Source organism: Cygnus atratus, chromosome Z, assembly GCF_013377495.2.
Source record: "Cygnus atratus isolate AKBS03 ecotype Queensland, Australia chromosome Z, CAtr_DNAZoo_HiC_assembly, whole genome shotgun sequence".
Classification (NCBI taxonomy): Eukaryota; Metazoa; Chordata; class Aves; order Anseriformes; family Anatidae; genus Cygnus; species Cygnus atratus.
The window spans coordinates 20166801-20185289 of record NC_066396.1 but is presented as its reverse complement, the minus strand read 5'-3'; the positions used below and the strand labels follow the sequence as shown (position 1 = coordinate 20185289).

General features: G+C 38.6%; 1 protein-coding gene across 4 annotated transcripts in view; it reads left to right on the top strand.

The window, feature by feature from the left end:
- The window catches only part of PDE4D (phosphodiesterase 4D), a 654770-nt gene that overhangs the window by 531498 nt on the left and 104783 nt on the right, over window positions 1-18489 (top strand). For 3 of the 4 annotated variants that reach the window (XM_035553451.2, XM_035553452.2, XM_050716136.1), the window contains 3 exons: window positions 10115-10151; window positions 15091-15164; window positions 16551-16600. In XM_035553451.2, coding sequence (XP_035409344.1) covers window positions 10115-10151; window positions 15091-15164; window positions 16551-16600 — 161 coding nt within the window. Of the gene's footprint in view, window positions 1-9793; window positions 9926-10114; window positions 10152-15090; window positions 15165-16550; window positions 16601-18489 lie in introns of those variants that run through there. The other variant, XM_035553455.2, reaches the window with a different exon arrangement.

The window sequence follows — 18489 nt, the reverse complement described above, 5'->3', positions numbered from 1 at the left end:
CCATGAGGCCTCCCCTCAGCCTGCTCTGCTCTGGGCTGAGCAAACCAAGGGACCTTGGCTGCTCCTCTGCTCCTTTCCTTCTAGACCCTTCACCAACTTTATAGTCTTCCTTTGGACACTCTCTAATACTTTTATGTCCTTCTTATTATATTGTGGTCCCCACAACTGCACACAGTAATTTTGCAATAACTTCGTTTTGTTGGTGGGAAATCAGTTATGTCATAAGCCAAAAAAAAATATATTTTTGCATTGAGAAAGCTTGTTTTGATTTGTGTTTTAATTCAAGAAATTCTAAGGTGTTCTCATATGCCTTTATGTGGCTGGCGAATAAGTTTTTTTTTTTTTTTAATGAAATTCAAATTGATTTTATTTAATGTTCAGACAATACAGAATTGTCATTGGTTTTATGGCTGAATACTAAAACCTATTCATTTTCCAAACAGAACTCTCAGCTGTAAAACACATCAATTCCCTTACAAAGACATTTAACATCAAGTTTCTTTTCCTTTGGGAGGTGGAAATATTATATGTTTGAAATAACGTGCCATGTTATTTACTGCTCCTGCATTAAATAAGGTAAACATCTTTGGTCAAAGATTAAAAGCATGATACCAAAAATGATTCTTAGCAGGGATTTCAGCTAAATCACAGGAATATTCATATCAATGTTTGCTACACAGATCTACTGCTACAATGGAGGGGATGGAGGATGTTTACGTTCTGTGTGCACACGTGCATGCAATAGTGAAAGATGAGAGCAGTGTGGAGAAAGGGAACCTTGTAAAGAGAAATTTGAATGTTTCTGGAGAAGCTTCTTAGGCTGTTTTTCCAGCTCACGCACAGGCCGAACTTATTTCACAATCCAGAAGAACATTAGTTCATGTTTCATCCCTCAGGGCACAAACAACTCTCAAAACTCTCTGTATGCTTGCAATGGTGTTCATGGTTCATGTTGTGTTAATTGTGGAGCTTGCTCTCTCAAAAAGGAGAATCTGAAATTCTGATGTTGCCTTGTTTTTCCTGAAGTCTTTATACATACATATATATATATATATATGTGTTTAGCAGCCTTTAAATTTGGTTAAGGGACCCCATTTTCTAAACCCCGAAGCTGAGAAAATCTTGTGGCTGGCTCACAGCAAGCTCCCTCAGGCTGGGAACTTACCTTGAGTAGGTGCTGTTTTTAACAGCCCTGCTTTTGTTCCTTTTAGAGGAGAAATCTTTCAGCCTGCATTACCAGGAATTTCCATGCAAAGTCATGTCTTTCTTCAGAAGTAACACAATTGTATCAGTTCTCAATGCTTAAATGTAGGAAGCAGGGACAAGCAACCAAGTGACTTCTGCTTAAAAGCAGTCCAAGGTAATACATTTTATTTACATTTGTAACAAGCTAAGAGTTTACGTGTGTCAGCTAATGCAATTTAAAATGATTAATAGTAACTCATTAAGCTGCACTAACTTGATTGCTTCCAGTCATGTGTACACACCCATTCATTAATTTTCTCTGACCTGAGCAGAAAACAAATCTATCCTTTAGTCACTGATGCTCGTTTGTTTTGCAGCCTTGCTTAGAGCTAAATGTTGATTTCTGTTGTATGAACAGTCCAACAATGGCACTGCTGAATTGGCCTGGACTCTTCTGATTGAGTTCAGCTCTTTTGTGGTTCAAAGTACTATACCATCTGGCTTAATATAGTCCTTCCTTCAACATAAAAAAACAAATTTCCGTACTGCAGTAACTTCTCTTACCATGCCATTGCCACAGTGACACCCAGGCAGACTGCTTTCTAATTTTAGAAGGAAAACCACTTACACCAATGAAGCACACTGGCAAGTCCATGGTCTATTTCTACTTAAGGCTGAATAAGTCTGCTAGACTGAATGCAAGCCAGTTGCTTGGAGTTATCGACTGTACTTCTGATGTATTATGGTAAGATTAAAGCATTGAAGCTTGATGGCTATTTGGGGCAATGTGAATCATCAAATCATAAAATAGTTCGGGTTGGAAGGTACCTTTAAAGATAATCTAGTCCATACCCTCTGTCGCCACAGGCAGAAGGGGTATCTTTCTTTAGATCAGGTTGCACAAAGCCCCATTCAGCTTGACCTTGAACAGCTTGGTCCTCCTTGAACTCTTCCAAATGTGCTGTGATACTGTCATAGGAGATGAAAGCCCAATAGTGAAATGGGAAAAAAGTATGTATTGTAATACTTCCAATTCTTTCAGTTAGTCTGCTGATTCTGACTTCAGCCCTTGCGACAATCCTGAATTGATCTTCTGGATTTGACGGGTCTTGGTTCAGATGACTATCACTGAGATATAATTAGCTGCTCTTGTCACCCAGCAACATCCCTTGTTCCTAGTCTTCTCAAAAGAACACATGCTGTGATGTCATGCTGGGAAAGACACAGTAAGGTACATAGTTAACCAGATAATACTTTCTGATAATGTGTGGATTAAACCTCAGGATCCTAATTTAAAAACACCTTACTTCCAACTGAATTGCATTAGCACACAAGATGAGGAGATCTTTCAAGACTTGGAAAAACAGAATCATATCCATTACAAACTAAAGGAACAGCTCACTGTTCCTACTGTAATTCAGTTGGAAGATTGTAAACTGGGTAACCTAACAGTGGTGACTACGACAGAGCAGACTCCATGTATTCAAAGGCTTCTTTCAAACCTGGTAAACTGTATCTTCAGAAACTGAGCTGCTAAGAAGGTTGCATGAAAAATTAAATCCAGCTTAGTACCTCCCTACAAAAAATACTCCTACTTTGAAAGTTCCAGATACATTAGTACATGACATATCTTGATGCATATTAGCCATGTGGTATAATCCACATTTGTTCTGGGCTGTCTTTTGGATCTCTGATTATAAGGAGGCCAAGTATTGTTTTCTTCCTCAGCATGTCACAAAGGAATAACTTGCTTTGTGATCCATATGAAGCTAATTGGGATATTTGAAAACATTCAAATTTGCAGTATTTGCTAGTGAGATTTATGTCAGAGAAATGTGGTTTTTTGGTTTTTTTTTGTTTGTTTTTTGTTTTGTTTTGTTTTGTTTTTTCTTTTGGTATGTTTCTGAAGTCTTAACTTAATTAGTTTTCTGATAGTCCAAGGAGAACTACTATAACCAGCTTTTGTTTTGGCTGGGATAATGGACCTCTCAGGGACTTCGGTTTTCTTTCTGTTTTCTTCAAAGAGAAGACTGCTTTCATCTTCATATTCTTTCATATTTTGTGTGTGAACAGTATGGATTTTCCCTTGCTTTTAAGTTTGATATATTTCTAGAGAGAATAATAATTAAAAAATAAAAAATAAAAAAGCAACTGTGTGAAAATGGAGTTGATTCTTGTCATCATGTGTCAAAAGCCTTATCTCTTTGCTACAAAGATGCCAGACAGCCACTGTCTCCTAGGGCTTTTCAAAGTCTGTCGGCAGCTTTATTCTTTCAAATAGACTATGTCCCAAGTTTGTAATTGAAGAATCCAATGCAGATTATGCTAGTTGGCTTTAAAGATTGATCAGCATTCTCAGCCAGTATGTATCCTTGGGTGATGAGTGAGTTTTTCATTCAGAGTGTGACAAACCAGTATGATCCTGTTTTAAAACAATATGGTGTCAACATTCTTTCCACTACTCTCATAACTAACACTATGTAAATTGTATGAAGGTTAAATAGTAATTTTATTTCACAGATTCACAGCATGGTTTGTATTTGAAAGGATCTCTAGGGGTCATCTGGTCCAAACCCCGCCCTGCTCAAGCAGGGACACCTAGAGCAGGTTGCTTTGGACTACGTCTAGACTCTTTTGAAGATCTCCAAGAAGGGAGATTCCACAACCTCTCCAGGCAACCTGTCCTAGTGCTCCATTATGTGTACAGTAAACTGCTTCCTGATGGTCAGACAGAACCTCTTGTGTTCTAGTTTGGGCCTGTTGCCTCTTGTCCTGGCAGTGGGCACCACTGAAAAGAGCCAGGTTCTGTTCTCGTTGTATACATTGATAAGGTCCCCTCTGAGCCTCCTTTGCTTGGGCAAACAGTCCTAGCTCTTTTACTCTCTCCTTATATGACAGGTTCCTTCATCATTTTTTCAGCCCTTCATTAAATTCTCTGCAGTCTCTCTTCCACTTGCAGAAGGAAGTTATTGTGAATGTATTCCAGGAACCTCCTGGATTGCTTGTGCCCTGTTATGTTGTCTATCCAACAGATATCAAGGTGGTTGAAGTCCCAGCCTCAAGTTTGCAGGCTGCTCCTGTCTGTCTGTCTAAGAGGACTTAATGCACTTGTTTTCCCTGATCAGGTGGCCTGTAGGAGACCCCCACTACAATTCACCTAACCTAGCCCTCCCTTTAATCCTAACCCATAGACTTCCAGTCAGCTCATCGTCCATCCCCAGGCAGAGCTCCATGCACTGCAGTTGCTCATTGACATAGAGGGCGACAACCTCTTCTCATCTCCCCAGCCTGTCATCCCAAAAGAGCCTGTATCCTATCCTTCCATTACAGCACTACACTGTTGGGAGACGTCTCACGGTATCTCCATGATCCCAACAAGGTCATAGCCCTGCAAGCATACACATCTCTAACTGATCTTGTTTATTAGCCATACCGTGTGCATTAGTATATGATATTGAGGGGCACCTCAGCGTGTTAGGTTCCAAGAAAGGGATTGGGGGATTTGTCCATAATAGTGCTTTGTAGGAACTTCCTGGTCTACATGCAAGTGCTGGTGGCAATACCACTTAAGCCCCATTTTGTTGATTTTGTGATCTTTCCCTGTCTCATCACCCCATGCCCCTTGCTCAGCAACCCTGTCCGTCACTCCCTCATAGGGCTGCTGCTTACATTCTCCCTTTCCTGTCCATCCTAGTTTAAAGCCCTCCTTATGAGGTCAGCCATCCCATTAGCAGAAATATCTTTGCCCTGCTTAGTGAAGTGGATCCAATCTCTCCCCCACAGATGGGGATCTGCAAATAGGTTGCCATGTTCATAAAACCCAGAACCCCATTGCCAACACCAGTTCTGCAGCCAATTGTTGACTTGTACTGTTAGTGCTCTCCTCCTCACACCCTTCTGCTCACCAGCAGGACTGAGAACACCATCCAGGTCCCTAGCCCCTTGACTACTGCCCCCAGACCTCTCTAGCCAGTTTTGGTACTGTGCAGGTTTGCCCTATCAGTATCATTCGTGCCCACACGGAATAAAAGAAAGGGGTCAGAGAGTTAGACCAGCTTCAGCGATGCCTCCACAACATCCTGGATATGGGCTTCTGGACAGGCAGCAAACCTCCCTAGCTGATAAATCAGGCTGACAGAAGGGTGCCTCTGTTCCCTGTACCAGGGAGTGACCCATTACAATGATTTGCCAATTCTTCCTGGTAGCCTTGCTTGCTTTAGGGTTAGGTGAACCAGATTTACTGCTAGTAGGCACATCTGGCTCCACTTCAACATGGAGGGTGGTGAAACTATTTTATACCTGTAAGCAGTTAGGTGAGCCTTTCTCTTGGTGCCAGAAGTCACCAGCTTCCATCCTTCCCTTTTCTGGAGGTTACACTTACCTCAGCACTGGGGGTGGACACTGATAGCTTCTGTCCTACAGTTGGAGTCAGAGGTTCTTTGAGTTGTGCCTCAGAGAATATCCTCTCTGTCTCCCTTTAATCTTACCTGATGTCCCACAGCCTGCCCCCTTCCTCTTACCTCCTCCACTTGACAGCACAGTTCCACAGTAGGACACACCTCTTGCAGGACAAGGAGCCCCAGGCACTCTGCAGCCAGGGACTCAGAGGGCTGCACCTGCCATCTGAAGCTCTGTCTGCATCTATGCCTACACCCTAGCAAGGAGGGCTGTTCAAACATGTGCTGCCAAAATAGATCTGTTGTGTGTCGCCACCATAGCCAAGGCTGCTACAGCAATCCAATTTCAACTTGTCTTTAAAAAGTTATGTGTCAAGTTGGTGTAAATACGTTTTGTCCATATACTCTCCTATGTTTAGACTGTGTTTTTATGTATCCTATTTATGTCTTACTTCCATAATATATGTCCTCCAGAACATTCATGGTGTTCTTCATATGTGTATTAACTTGAGTTTATTATGGCCTTTCTGAAGATAAATCTTATTCAGGACTCTCCCTGCAAGCTCCACATTTGCAAGTGGAGACACATTTCTAGTGGTGTCTAAGGTTTGGGACACATATTGCCTTACTGGATATCTAAACTCTTTTCTGACTGCATAAAACACCCTATCTTTTTTAACAGTATCCTAGCAGGTCTGCAGAATATCTCCCTAGCTACTTCTATTATTAAATGATTAAATTAAAATATCCCAACTTAATTAAAGGTTAGGCACTTAGCAAATCTATCCTTGAATTCATCTTCCTGTCTGCTTCTCTGTCTGTCTGTCCATGAATATAACTCTAAGTTCCTCTTTACTGGGGGCAATGTTAATTGCTATCCTGTAATTGGGATAGAAGAAACAAATTAATGCCAGTCTTGAGGAATGGAAGGCAGAATTTGTGTACTTAGTATTCAGCAACATTAATCTGAACATACACGTCTAACTTCTGACTTAACATGGTACTCTTTTCTCTTCTCCAGAGTGTGGACCATCATAGGTTATATGGGGAAAGTTCTACTATGTCCTGTAGGAAATGTTAGGAAAGAAAACCCAGAAAAATGCTTCATCACTTTAACATGGTGAATAACCTGCAATGTTTTATATAATCTTTGGTCTACTATTGGTAATTTGGACTGTATGTAACACTGATTCAACTTGTGTGGAGTATTATGTGGTTTAACGGTTTTTTGTTTGTTTGTTTTTTGTGGTGGTTAATTTGATCGTTTAAAAATTTTGGCTATAAAAAATTATCCTACTTTCAAATTTATCTTTCTTTTAAAAAGTGAACATATGAACAACTATGCCAGGCATTCTAGTTAACTGTGTTAACAGTGATGTGAAGAATTTATTCTAACCGTAAAGGTTAACAGCTCTGTCTGAATTTATAGGCCTGTGATATATTGCATAGGCTTTACACTCCTCTTGTTGCCTCTGTATATAGGTGTGTGGCACTATCCTGTCCAGAATCCAAACAGAATCATCTATCAGCTTCCATATCGTCAGAAAAGAAAATAGCAGGACACTCATAAATTGTAGTGTCCTGATTCAGTACACTGTAGAAAGATAGCACCTTGATTAAATCGTATGTTCTTGGTCTTCTGTACAAAAAGTAACACAGCCAGTTTGGACACTTCTGCTTCCTTTTTGAACACTCTCACCTTTTCCAGATTTTCTCACCCAATGTGGACTGAAGATTACTCAACACACTATGCAATTGTTTTTCTGTCCAAGTTTGTCTGGCACATGCTAAACTACTATGTGAAAACTGTGGATATCTGTGCTTTCAATACACCTTCCCCAAATAATGACAACAACTGTAATTGTTACTCTTGACAGGAGGGGTATTTGAAATATGAAAGTTAAATCCTGGATTGGTTCCAGTGCATTAAATTAACATTTAATGATGTCTCCTCTAATTATCCACAGTATTTTATCAATATTCTCCAGTGAAATGCTATCCTGAAAAAGTTTAAGTAGAATAAAGTTTGAAATTTACAGTAGTGGAGTGAAGCTATTTTATATTTAAAAAAAAAATACATGGAAGAAGGTCCAGCAATGTGTACTTATTGCCTCGTAGAAGTGCCTCAACATTCAAGGAATGGCAAACAGGGCCATTGAATTAAGAAGAGCAATGAAATACCACTTCCAGTAAAGCAGCCTTCAACAGATGTTGAAAACAAGGACCATCCTATTTTCACAGTTTTGCCAACTGATTCTTAGACAGTGAATTACTGATTGCCAGAGAGCAGAGCTCAGTGCCTGCCCCTCCGCTCCCCTTATGAGGGAGCTGCAGGCCGCCATGAGGCCTCCCCTCAGCCTGCTCTGCTCTGGGCTGAACAAACCAAGGGACCTTGGCTGCTGCTCATACATCTTCCCCTCAGATGCTTCACCATCTTTGTAGCCCTGAACAACCTGAGTAACAGAGACGGTGGGTAGGTGTGAGGAAGTCAAATTACTTACTTGAGGCTTTAGGCTGTTCAATCTTTGCAGAAGCCATTCAGATAACTAAGGTGTAATTCCTTGCTTTACATAGCTGGGCCTCTTTGTCAAAAAAACAAGAGAAGAGAAAATGGAGATCCTAACTAACACACAAATAGAAAAACCCTTTTTTAAAAAGGGAAAAAAAATCTATTTTACTGAGGAAAAGGTAAGCCAGCTGTCACACAGCAGGTAATACTGTTTCACATAACTTGAAGACAAATAATGTATTTTTTATGGAAGTGAGGTAATGTACATGTTTACATTATGGCTATTTAAATGAAGAATGAGAGAAAAGGAAAAGATACATTTGGCTTAATGACTTACTCTTCCACTGTTTGTGTAGCTATATAACAAATTAAGCAATGCTGATTAGAAATGACAGTCTTTTTATTTTGTAAATTATTACCAAAGGATGTGACATGCACTTTTGCTGTGGAGGTATACTTGCCAAGACTACATCAGCCTGACTACAAGTAACAATTTTCTTTCCTTTTTGTCAGGATCGAAAAAGGAAGAGGTCTGATCTTTCCGTTACCCTGAAAATCTGTGTTAAATGCTACGTATACCATACTTAATTTCCACAGAAGAGTCATCAGTTTTTCTAGTTCTTTGCTTTATCAGGAATGCAGAAAAATTCTGTTCCACTTCTGATGGGAAGGTTGAGAAGAGGATTTTCCTCCCTGGCTGCCTGAGGAAGTCATTGTTGTCAGAATGCTTCATTAAATGACATTTATGCAGAAGTGGTTGGGATATAGTGAAAACTTTCCAATTGACTGGACAGTGTGTAAACCTGATCCTCACACTAAACCAGAAGAAACATGGCACCATGGGAGTAACTTAGAGGCTTTAATTGTCTCATCAAACTAAATCCAATTGGTTATTATAGACAGGATGAATCATCCCAGGGCATTAACAAGGGAGTTAATGACCAGCTAGTTTTAAGAGCTCTTTTCATTTTCATAGGGTCATGAAAACATCATGAAATGCCTTAGACCTTGATTTGAAAATGTGTTATTAAATGCTCATACTTCATGCTTAAATAACCTGAAAACAGCACCAAAGCAATGGTATTTCTGCTGAATGATTTCAGGTCCAAATACAGCTTAGAACTTATCATGGCAATTTCACTGCAGGAAAATACAGTCATATTAGATTTTTGTCTTTGGAAATTTTCTTTTCATCTTGATTGCTGCTGTGTACTGGATATGATAACTGAAAACTCCAAGTTTTCCCTTTCCACACATTTCAGATGAGACTGGGCAGCTATACGTGCTTCAGTCTCCCATCAGTTTCTTCCTGCAGTTGTCCAGTGTTCCCTTAGCCCTCCATGTGACTACATGTGGCACTTTGTGTGCAACTTCAATATTTTATTCATGAGGCAAGTGGGAATAACTTCACAGCATAAGCCAACATCTCTGTGCAAGTGTTTCAGCACAGAAGTGAAGAAACCCCTCTTTTCCTGCCTCCCTTCTCTGCTACAGCACGTCATCCCGACACCTTGCTCTACGTCAGCCAGTGTGGTGTGGGTGAGGTTGCCACAGCAACAGCACACTCTCGGTTACACCCCCTGTAACTACATGATTGTGAGTCAGTTCAAAAGTTTTACTAGTTTTTTTTAGTCTGTGATGCACTGCCCAGTCATCTGCAGTTACTCGCCTGGCCCCTGCTCACAAACCTGCTAGCAACCCTTAATGTAATCGCTCTCAGTATTCTCCTTTTGTCCTTTGGGATGAAATCTCTGCAGGTCTGTCCCATGCAGTCACCTGCCCAGAAAACTGTGCAGAAACTGGTTGGTTCATCAGCTGTCCCATAGATACACAGGTAATTGGGCGATAACTAATTTGGTATTTGCTTTTCAAAAGAATCTGTGAAGCAACGGTAGTGTGTAACTGTTGAAGAGTAAACCTGGAGTAACCCACAGTGCATTGTAAAACCTCATTTTCTCTCTGTTAAAGTAGTAGCAGTGAGATGACTTTCACTAATATCTAACAACTCTGCTCATTTTTTCAGACATGGAGATGACTTGATTGTGACACCATTTGCTCAGGTAGGCACAATTTTGCCTTATTTCTCACATGATCTTGCAACTTAAACTCCAGGAGGCCAAAACAGTTCTTTTCCACTGTTAATATTATATAAGATTTGTTTGCATGAAACAGGAAAAACCTCCCTAAACAAACACTCATATACCTTTAACTCTATTATCTATCTATACCTGTATGCTCTATATCTTTTTAAATGTTTTTTTTTTTCAATTATCTGAAAAGTTGAAGTGCAAGAATACAAAAAACATGTTAGCTTGCAGGGTGTTCAAATACTGTAGCAGACAGTCATGATGGAGACAAACCTTTGTTCTCTTATTATACTGATGTTTACAATTACAATGCCTTCTTATGATTTTTTTTTATGCATTCAAGACAAGGTAATTTTTAGATGCAAGATAAGTTTTACCCAGAATACTTATGTTCTTTTACAAAATCAAATCTATTTGATTTTTATTTTAAGATTTTATGTTCTATAAAATATCAAATCAAAAATCTCAGTAATTTAGATCAAATCTAGTAATTTTGATTTTTAGCAGCAGAGCTGTCTTGTCATGTATGAAAAATTAACGTTGATATTCCTTGAACTCATGATAAGTACCCTGTAATAGATAGGAAGAAAGTTAATTCAGTGAAAGTACAGAAAAAATAAATCTGGGAGTCATATGTGATTGAAGGTGAATGGAAAGGAAATTATTGAGACACACGACAATTTCAAATAAGAATAATGTGTCCAACTTTAGTCTAAATACACAGGTTGCTTTGGTCTGTTGCATACAATGGATATTTATTTATAGGTAATTGTGGTGTAACTTAACTGATAAAGTTAATTTTGGTGTCCTTTCAGTTCATTTCAGTTTCATTACAGTTCAGATACGGAGTCTTCATATATGACACTGGTTGACTGAAACCTTAATTTGAAGATTACGTTCATCTTTTATTAGCAGGGAATAGATTCAGTCTGGGCCTTTTCTAACTATGCTTTACGACTTCCCAAATGGTAAATATACTTCAATAATAGAAAGAGAAGAAATTACAGTACAAACAAAAAGGAAAAAAAAAAAAAAGTAAAACCACTTCTGGGTTCCATTAGTTCCTCAGGAAACATAAAAACACTAACTCTTAAGCAGAGAAAAAATACAAATTGTATGGTGGTCAAAAAATCCAATACTTACTTTAGTTGAGTTCATTTTCATCTGAATTTTATTACAAATTTTATTACAAATTATGTCACATAGATGAGACAAGTTATAGTATGCCTAGAAAAACAGTAAGAGTTACAACAGGCTTTTTTCACCTGGTACAAAACACCCTATTTGTGTCAAGGGCAGCTTGGTATTCCTGTGGGCATAGATGGACATGCTTTGGCAATTGGAGCAGGAGTAGTTGCACCGAGTTGCTGTAAAACATTATCTGATTTTTTTTTACTGTTTCAATGCAAAACCCTGTTAGCAGTGGTTTAAATCATCCTGTTTTCATTTGCATTGGAGAGGAGAAAGAGCACTCAGAGGGTGAGCTATCATATCACATTCCCCAGCATAAGAGGAATTGATATACACTTGAGAAATGGTGCCTAACAGAGGAGACATGATGTCTGATTAGACTCTTAGGAAAAACTTAGCCTTTATCTAAGAATGATTTCAGTATGCAAAATCCTATGCTTGTGGGGCCTGTTCACAAATTACATCTGCAGATAAACACAGGACTCATCCCTCTGAGTTACGTTAGTAGCATTAGGATCTCACACAGGACTTCAGGAATTGTGTCCTATATGCCAGTACAATGTCTATACATCACACAAAACAGCTTTTAGCTTTGTTTAATGTCCTCTTCTTAGTAAGAGCAATATTTCATCATGTACATGCATTTTTGTGTTGTAAACGGCCAAAGCTTCCTGGTGACACGAGGTGTTGGAATGCAAGCTCCATTTATTTGAAAATATCCATGTTTTCTTCCATTGATCAGGAAGGATGTTTCATCCAATTGCGAGCCACCAGGTGGTAATAACTCCAGTTTTAGCTTTTCCATTACTGTTCAGCACATTACCATGGCACTGTGGCTGCATTCATTACAGTAGGCAGCACAGCATGCTGTGTCTCTCACACAGAATCTGCCCCCAAGACAATTTACTATTTTTACCAGAAATGAGATTCAGTAAACCAGATACAAAAATTGTATGAAGTATAATATTAGTTGTGCTTCCCTGGGTTATAATATAAAGAAACTGCTATAATTTAATTATTAGAATTTCAGCTTTCAAAATAAAATAATTTGAGTGATTTGAGATTGAATGACCATATTTTTTATCATTAAAGAAGTTTGATTTTTTTTTTTAAAAGTTCAGTAATGACTGTATACACCTTTATTTTTGAAATTATGTTAGTTATTCAGGGATTAAACCTCAAAGAGGTTTGCAGACTGGTTGCTTTTTTGCACACAGATCTAACTCTGGAAACATTAAGCACAAATGGGAGCTCTGTGAACAGAGAAACTGTCATTTAATATATTTAATATCACAGATGCATAGATATTTACACTTTGACACAATAAATCAATTCGTTTGGCTACACTGAATTCTGGAGCTAATGGCCGGTTTTAGTTGTCATTCTGACAATCTTTTGTATTTATTTGGGGACCTCTTGCTTTTGCAGAATGTGTCAAAATATGTATGCACTATGCTATTGTAGCAGGAATGCTGGGCGGATACTGCCCATTTTATCCCTGGACCTACAAAACAAATTTCTAACCTTCCAGAAGAACAAATAGGAGGACTTAAAAGCTGAATAGTCCTGTCTCCACTTTCCGACAAAGAAGGATTCATAATGTCTCAGACAGTGCAAAAACCTAGACAATGTGAATAGTGGTGAGCACGGCACTGAGACTCCCTCACATCTCTTCAGGGACCCGAGTGTGGGTCCAGCTAGGCTCATTAGCTTCCACTCATAACTGGCCCTGAGCAATCTGGCAGCTCTGCACACTCCTTTCTCCAGGACCCCAGGTGCTCAGTATCATATTAGTTCAGATGCAACTCATTTCAATGAGGTTCATGTTTTCATGTGGAATTGTGCCTAGCCTACTAACCTTTCTGAAACTGAGTCCCATGCAGCAGCTACAGTCATTCATTTCAGCCCAGCGGAGGCTGGGAGCTAATAAGCATGAATGCGTTTGAGATGGCTCACTGAACAGTCATGTAGCTACAGTTGTGCTTGCTCCCAGTTCTCCGTGCACCTTGAATACACAGATAATTTCAGTCCACCAGGGATTATTGAGGAGGAACCTGCAACCAGGAAAATTGACTATGTTTTTTCATGGCCTGAGACATCTCTGAGAGACACATAGATATGTTTACCTAGTGCACTGCTTCCCATAATACTAGCACATATAAGCAATTTCAGCATCCTGGCACACGTAGACCAGAACCCAGGCACACTGACCAAAGAAAAATGAAAAGTGCCTGCAGTCACTATAACGTGTGTTTCCTTAACAGACCCAACATTTTTCCTTTCCTGTCTGTGCACCTGCAACTCATCCTTTCCTTTTAGAATATTTTAAGACTTCAGCAGTTTTCCTTTGTATTTAGTGTCTTCATTTTTGAACTTTTGAACTCTAACATCTTTCTCCTTCTTCCACTTCATGCCACATTTCCATCTGTGTATATCAAACGTCTAAATATAACATTTGTTACTGTCACTATAACCTGGGCATGCAAATTTGATGGCACATATAATTATTTGAATTCCGTTCTGAATGTAGAATATGCGATTTTGCCTCCCAATCTCTTGAAAGAAAAATATAGTGGAATGAATTAGGCAATAAATTTATTATCTCAACACATTTAGGAATTACGTACAATAATAGCTTGACTACCTTCAGTGATTGTTATCTCTGGAATATTTTCTATTATTAGCTTTTCCTTCATTTCTCTCCATCCCCCTTTCTACTTCATGTATAAATTCAAGTGTTCTGAGGAAAGAGGGTTGTATCTTCCGTGACTTAGACCTCTGAAAGCCAAATTCCCATTCCCACCTTTTCTAGTCTCTAAAATGCCAGCACCGGTTCACCAGGGAACCAGAATAATCTGTGCTGAGGAGCAGCAGTGGGTAAATACCACAAAGACACAGTGATTAATTTTGTTGCCTCCTCCCATTCCCAGTCTGGTTTTAAGTAATTCACAGTTCCCTCTCTGACATCAGCTGAACTGCCTCTCCATAGTCAGAGAAGTATCCTGTTGTCCTTACATAGTGCAAAATTTGTTGCATTTATCCAGCCTCCTTCAGTGGGGAATGCCTATGCCGCTTATACAAAGAAGGCACTTTGCTGCTTCCTTTGCTGCTGTCTTGTGTAAAAATAAGTCCAGAAAGTGAGTACTCCATTTCAATCATCTTTGCCAATGTGTAGAGCTTGTAGATTTGTGCCTACAGGCATTTCCTACCTGCTCAGGTGATACCTTCCTCTTTATCTGTCCTCCTGTACTGTCTCCAAATGAATTCAGCCCCTTAAAGGAGACACTTTTTATTTTTCCTGCCAGTCTAGACGGTCTCATTCCCTTTGTCCTTTGAGGTTTGTGGGGGCTGAAGTGCAAATGGAAAAATCTGCAGTCATTTCTTATGTATGAAGTATTAGGTTTGAATGGGCTATTATCGTCCAAACACGAATGCTTTTATGGTCATTTTGGAGAATTTAGTATTTTGTGAAAAACTTTTCCTCCTCTTGAGTAAGTCTGTCTTTAAACAAATAATGAGTTGTTATGAGGGAAAAAAGAAATAAACTATTGTCCTTGTATTACAGACATGTTAAGTCATGGTCAAAGGCTTCAGACAACCAACCCTGGAAACCTTTTATGTTTTGCAATGTCCTTCCATTTTTCTTTCAGCACAGCAGATGGCAGCTAACTCAGTCTCACCTGTGCAGAAATTTAGACTGAAACCATTTTGTATGTTTCAGGTGCTGGCAAGCCTACGTACTGTACGGAATAACTTTGCTGCATTAACCAATTTACAAGATCGGGCACCCAGCAAGTGAGTGTCAATTTTTGGCCACTAAACTTTTTGCAGCGGTATATTTAAATTGAAAACTAGGAATAATAATTAGGTGTTACAAATTGCAGTCTGTGTCACCAAGCTTGTATAAAACATGTGATGACTAATGACTTTATTAATCCCTTAAAGCTACTGTACTCAATAGCTGAGACAGCAGCCCCCTTGCCTACTAACTGCTCTTGCATTGCTCTCCCTGCGTAATTTTGGGTGGTTTGTGTGTGTGTGTGTGTGTGCAATTTCTATGATTTTCAATAAATTAGTCATATGTCAAAGATCATTCAGAAGTGATCATTCAGGCAAAGAGTATGAGTTGTGCAAATGAATGAAAGTGAGCATACAGCTATACTCACTGTGAGCTACTTGCATGATCCAGAGCTAGAAATCATCCAAAATAATGACATCCCACATATCCACAGTAGTTCATGATTATAATGAGACATTATAAATATGACCTTTCTCCAGTTCTGGTACAGAATCATAGCTAACATTAACATTAGTTAAACTGGAAAGTTTTGTAATGAAGCAATTTCACTTATCCAAAATGTGTGTCTCTAGAAATTAGAAGTAGTTAGTATTCATGGAAGCTCATTCCCATAGCAGTTTCATAGAATCATAGAATGGCTCAGGTTGGAAGGGACCTCAAAGGTCATCTAGTTCCAACCCCCCTGCCATAGGCAGGGACACCACCCACTAGATCAGGTTGCTCAGGGGCTCATCTAACCTGGTCTTGAACACCTCCAGGGATAGGGCATCAGTTTCTCACTGAAGACTTCAGTACCTAAAGACAACTGCCTATCATTGCATATGCAATGCTATAGAAAGATATTTCCAGGCCCCTTGGTTGGAATATTCAGCCCCTGCTTGCAGTCATCCATACATCCCTAAGCAGCTGTGTCAGTTCAGCAAATTCTAGCTTTATCATTGAGTAAAGGATTCCACTGCGCTGTTTGTCCTAAAGATTATTGTGAAATGTATATGCAAAATAATAAATGAACTTGAAACTAATTTTTGCTTTAAGAATTTATCTCATATAAGAGAATGTGGGTAGTGAAAGCCTTGTAAGAATAATAAATATGTATATAGACCAAACTTTAAGCTGTGTACAAACTCTATCTATGATTAAGCAGGTTTTTAAAAAGCTTATAAATATCCCTGCTGAAGTTCCCAATCTGCAGAAAGATTTCAGCATCAGTTGTGAATTCCTTTCTGCATTAGAAAGAAATAACTCAATGAACTCTTTCTTTATTTATGCTAGTGTGTTTCAGTCCCAAATAACTTCTAAAGGAAAAGTGTTTCCTATTATATTGTTCAAGGATTCAACCATCTGTGAGTTTATCAGGCTTATAACTATTTTTTTTTTTGTAGACGGTCACCAATGTGTAACCAACCATCCATTAACAAAGCAACTATAACAGGTAAGAAACCAGCATGGGTTTCTAAAGTTAATATTTGTTTATAAAAATGAAAGTCTCACTAAAAACTGAATTTTATAATAATGCCCTTATACTATTTCATAGCCCGTTATATTGAGGAGAATTTGAGTCATGTGGTGACTCAAATTGGTGGCTTTTGGTGTTATATCATGTTGGCTTTCTGATTTCTGTCTTATTATTCTATTTTTAATTTAAGTTCTTTCCCAAACTGTGTTTTTTTAATATGATGGTCTTTGCACTCCATTTTCTCTTCATATACAACTGTGTGACTGTGTCATGATTACTTTCATTAATAACTTTTTGCAATGAAAAATAGTAGAGTGAACTAGTATGAGGAATGCATTGATCTTTCATTTGGGATCTGGAGTTCTGTAGCTATTCTGAGGCAGTCTTGGCATTACATACCCTTAGGCAATAAGGAGACATTTTGAAAACTGACTTTTCTGATACAGAACTGTAGATTTTAATTCTATAACATTTGTAGATGTATAAAAGAAAATTTCTTTATAATAGAGTACTATTTCTGAAGAAATATTTACTTGGAAACAGGATTAGGATCATAAGGTGTGGTGGTTTGGAATACATAAACACTTCTGAAAATTTTACCATGCAGTACTTTTGGTTATTATCATGGCAACTTGGTCTTGGACAGTTTTATGGGAACACACTTTTTTGACCTTATATTTTTTATAATATATTAATACATGTATTATTACTCCATGTAGTCTTCCAAGTAGCTACATTCTCTATGGCTTGTTGACAGAGTGAAAGGATTTGTTTTGCCTCTTAGTGAAAGCATACAGGCCCTTACTATACAAGCAATTTATCATTTAAAGCAAAAGCTTATTGTTTCCAGTATTTTCAGTTTATGTATTTTTTTCTGGGTAGATCTTGGCTTGATTTTTACAGATCCTCTGCAAAGCTCTTGTCTTTTTAATTGTGTGATAATGGGATAGTAAGTAAAGGAAGAAATTATACTTCAACTTTTTTGAAGAGAACTGTGCCTCTGTCATGTTAATAATCTCTTTCCTTAAGCTCTGGATAGTGGTAACATCATTATTTTTTTCATCTATCCTCACACAATATCCACATATCCCTCTAAAAGATCCAGTCTTGGGAGTTCCGCACTATTTTATTCGCCAAAGAACTCAACGCATAATGTGAGCACTTGTATGACCTTATCAGGGAACAGAGGGTTAAATCTTTTTAAATCCGTTCTATACACAGAAAATCATCCTTAGTTAGGAATGTTTTGCAATCATACTTAAATTCATGGTAATTAAATAAACAGGGAGGGGAGAAAGATGAATACATAGATCTGTCATGAACTGCTTCTCTTGCCTGTAACAACTATAATCATAATCATTTGTTAATGTATTACTTTAAGAGGTCATTTTGGGTGTTGTTTTCAAATTACTAACCATGAGACATCTCAATTATTGAGAGATGCTACATCTATTTTTTAACCATGGATTTTGTCTCACAAATCAGTGCAGTCACCCAGAAGTCTGTTATCCTAACTGGAGATAGAAATTTTAAAAAGTAAGGTTCTTTCTTTGCTTCCAAGGCGCTGACTTTAGAACGTCTACAACACAGTAAAATCCCTGACAGTAACAGAAAATGTGATATCCAGAACAGAAGATATGCATGCATGTGAACATTCAGGGAGCTTACCTTACATGATCTCCCCCAGTGGTTTGCCTGAGGACAGCTTCTCTTCTCCAGCAGGAGAAGCTGCTCAGGCATCAGGACCCAAGACACAATCTTCTGGAAGTTACTGTTGCTCTTTTTTCTTTCCCCCCTGATCTGAAGGTTTCCATTCAGCTAATCCCCAGAGTGCACAGTACTTGTCAGAAGCAATACATCAACTG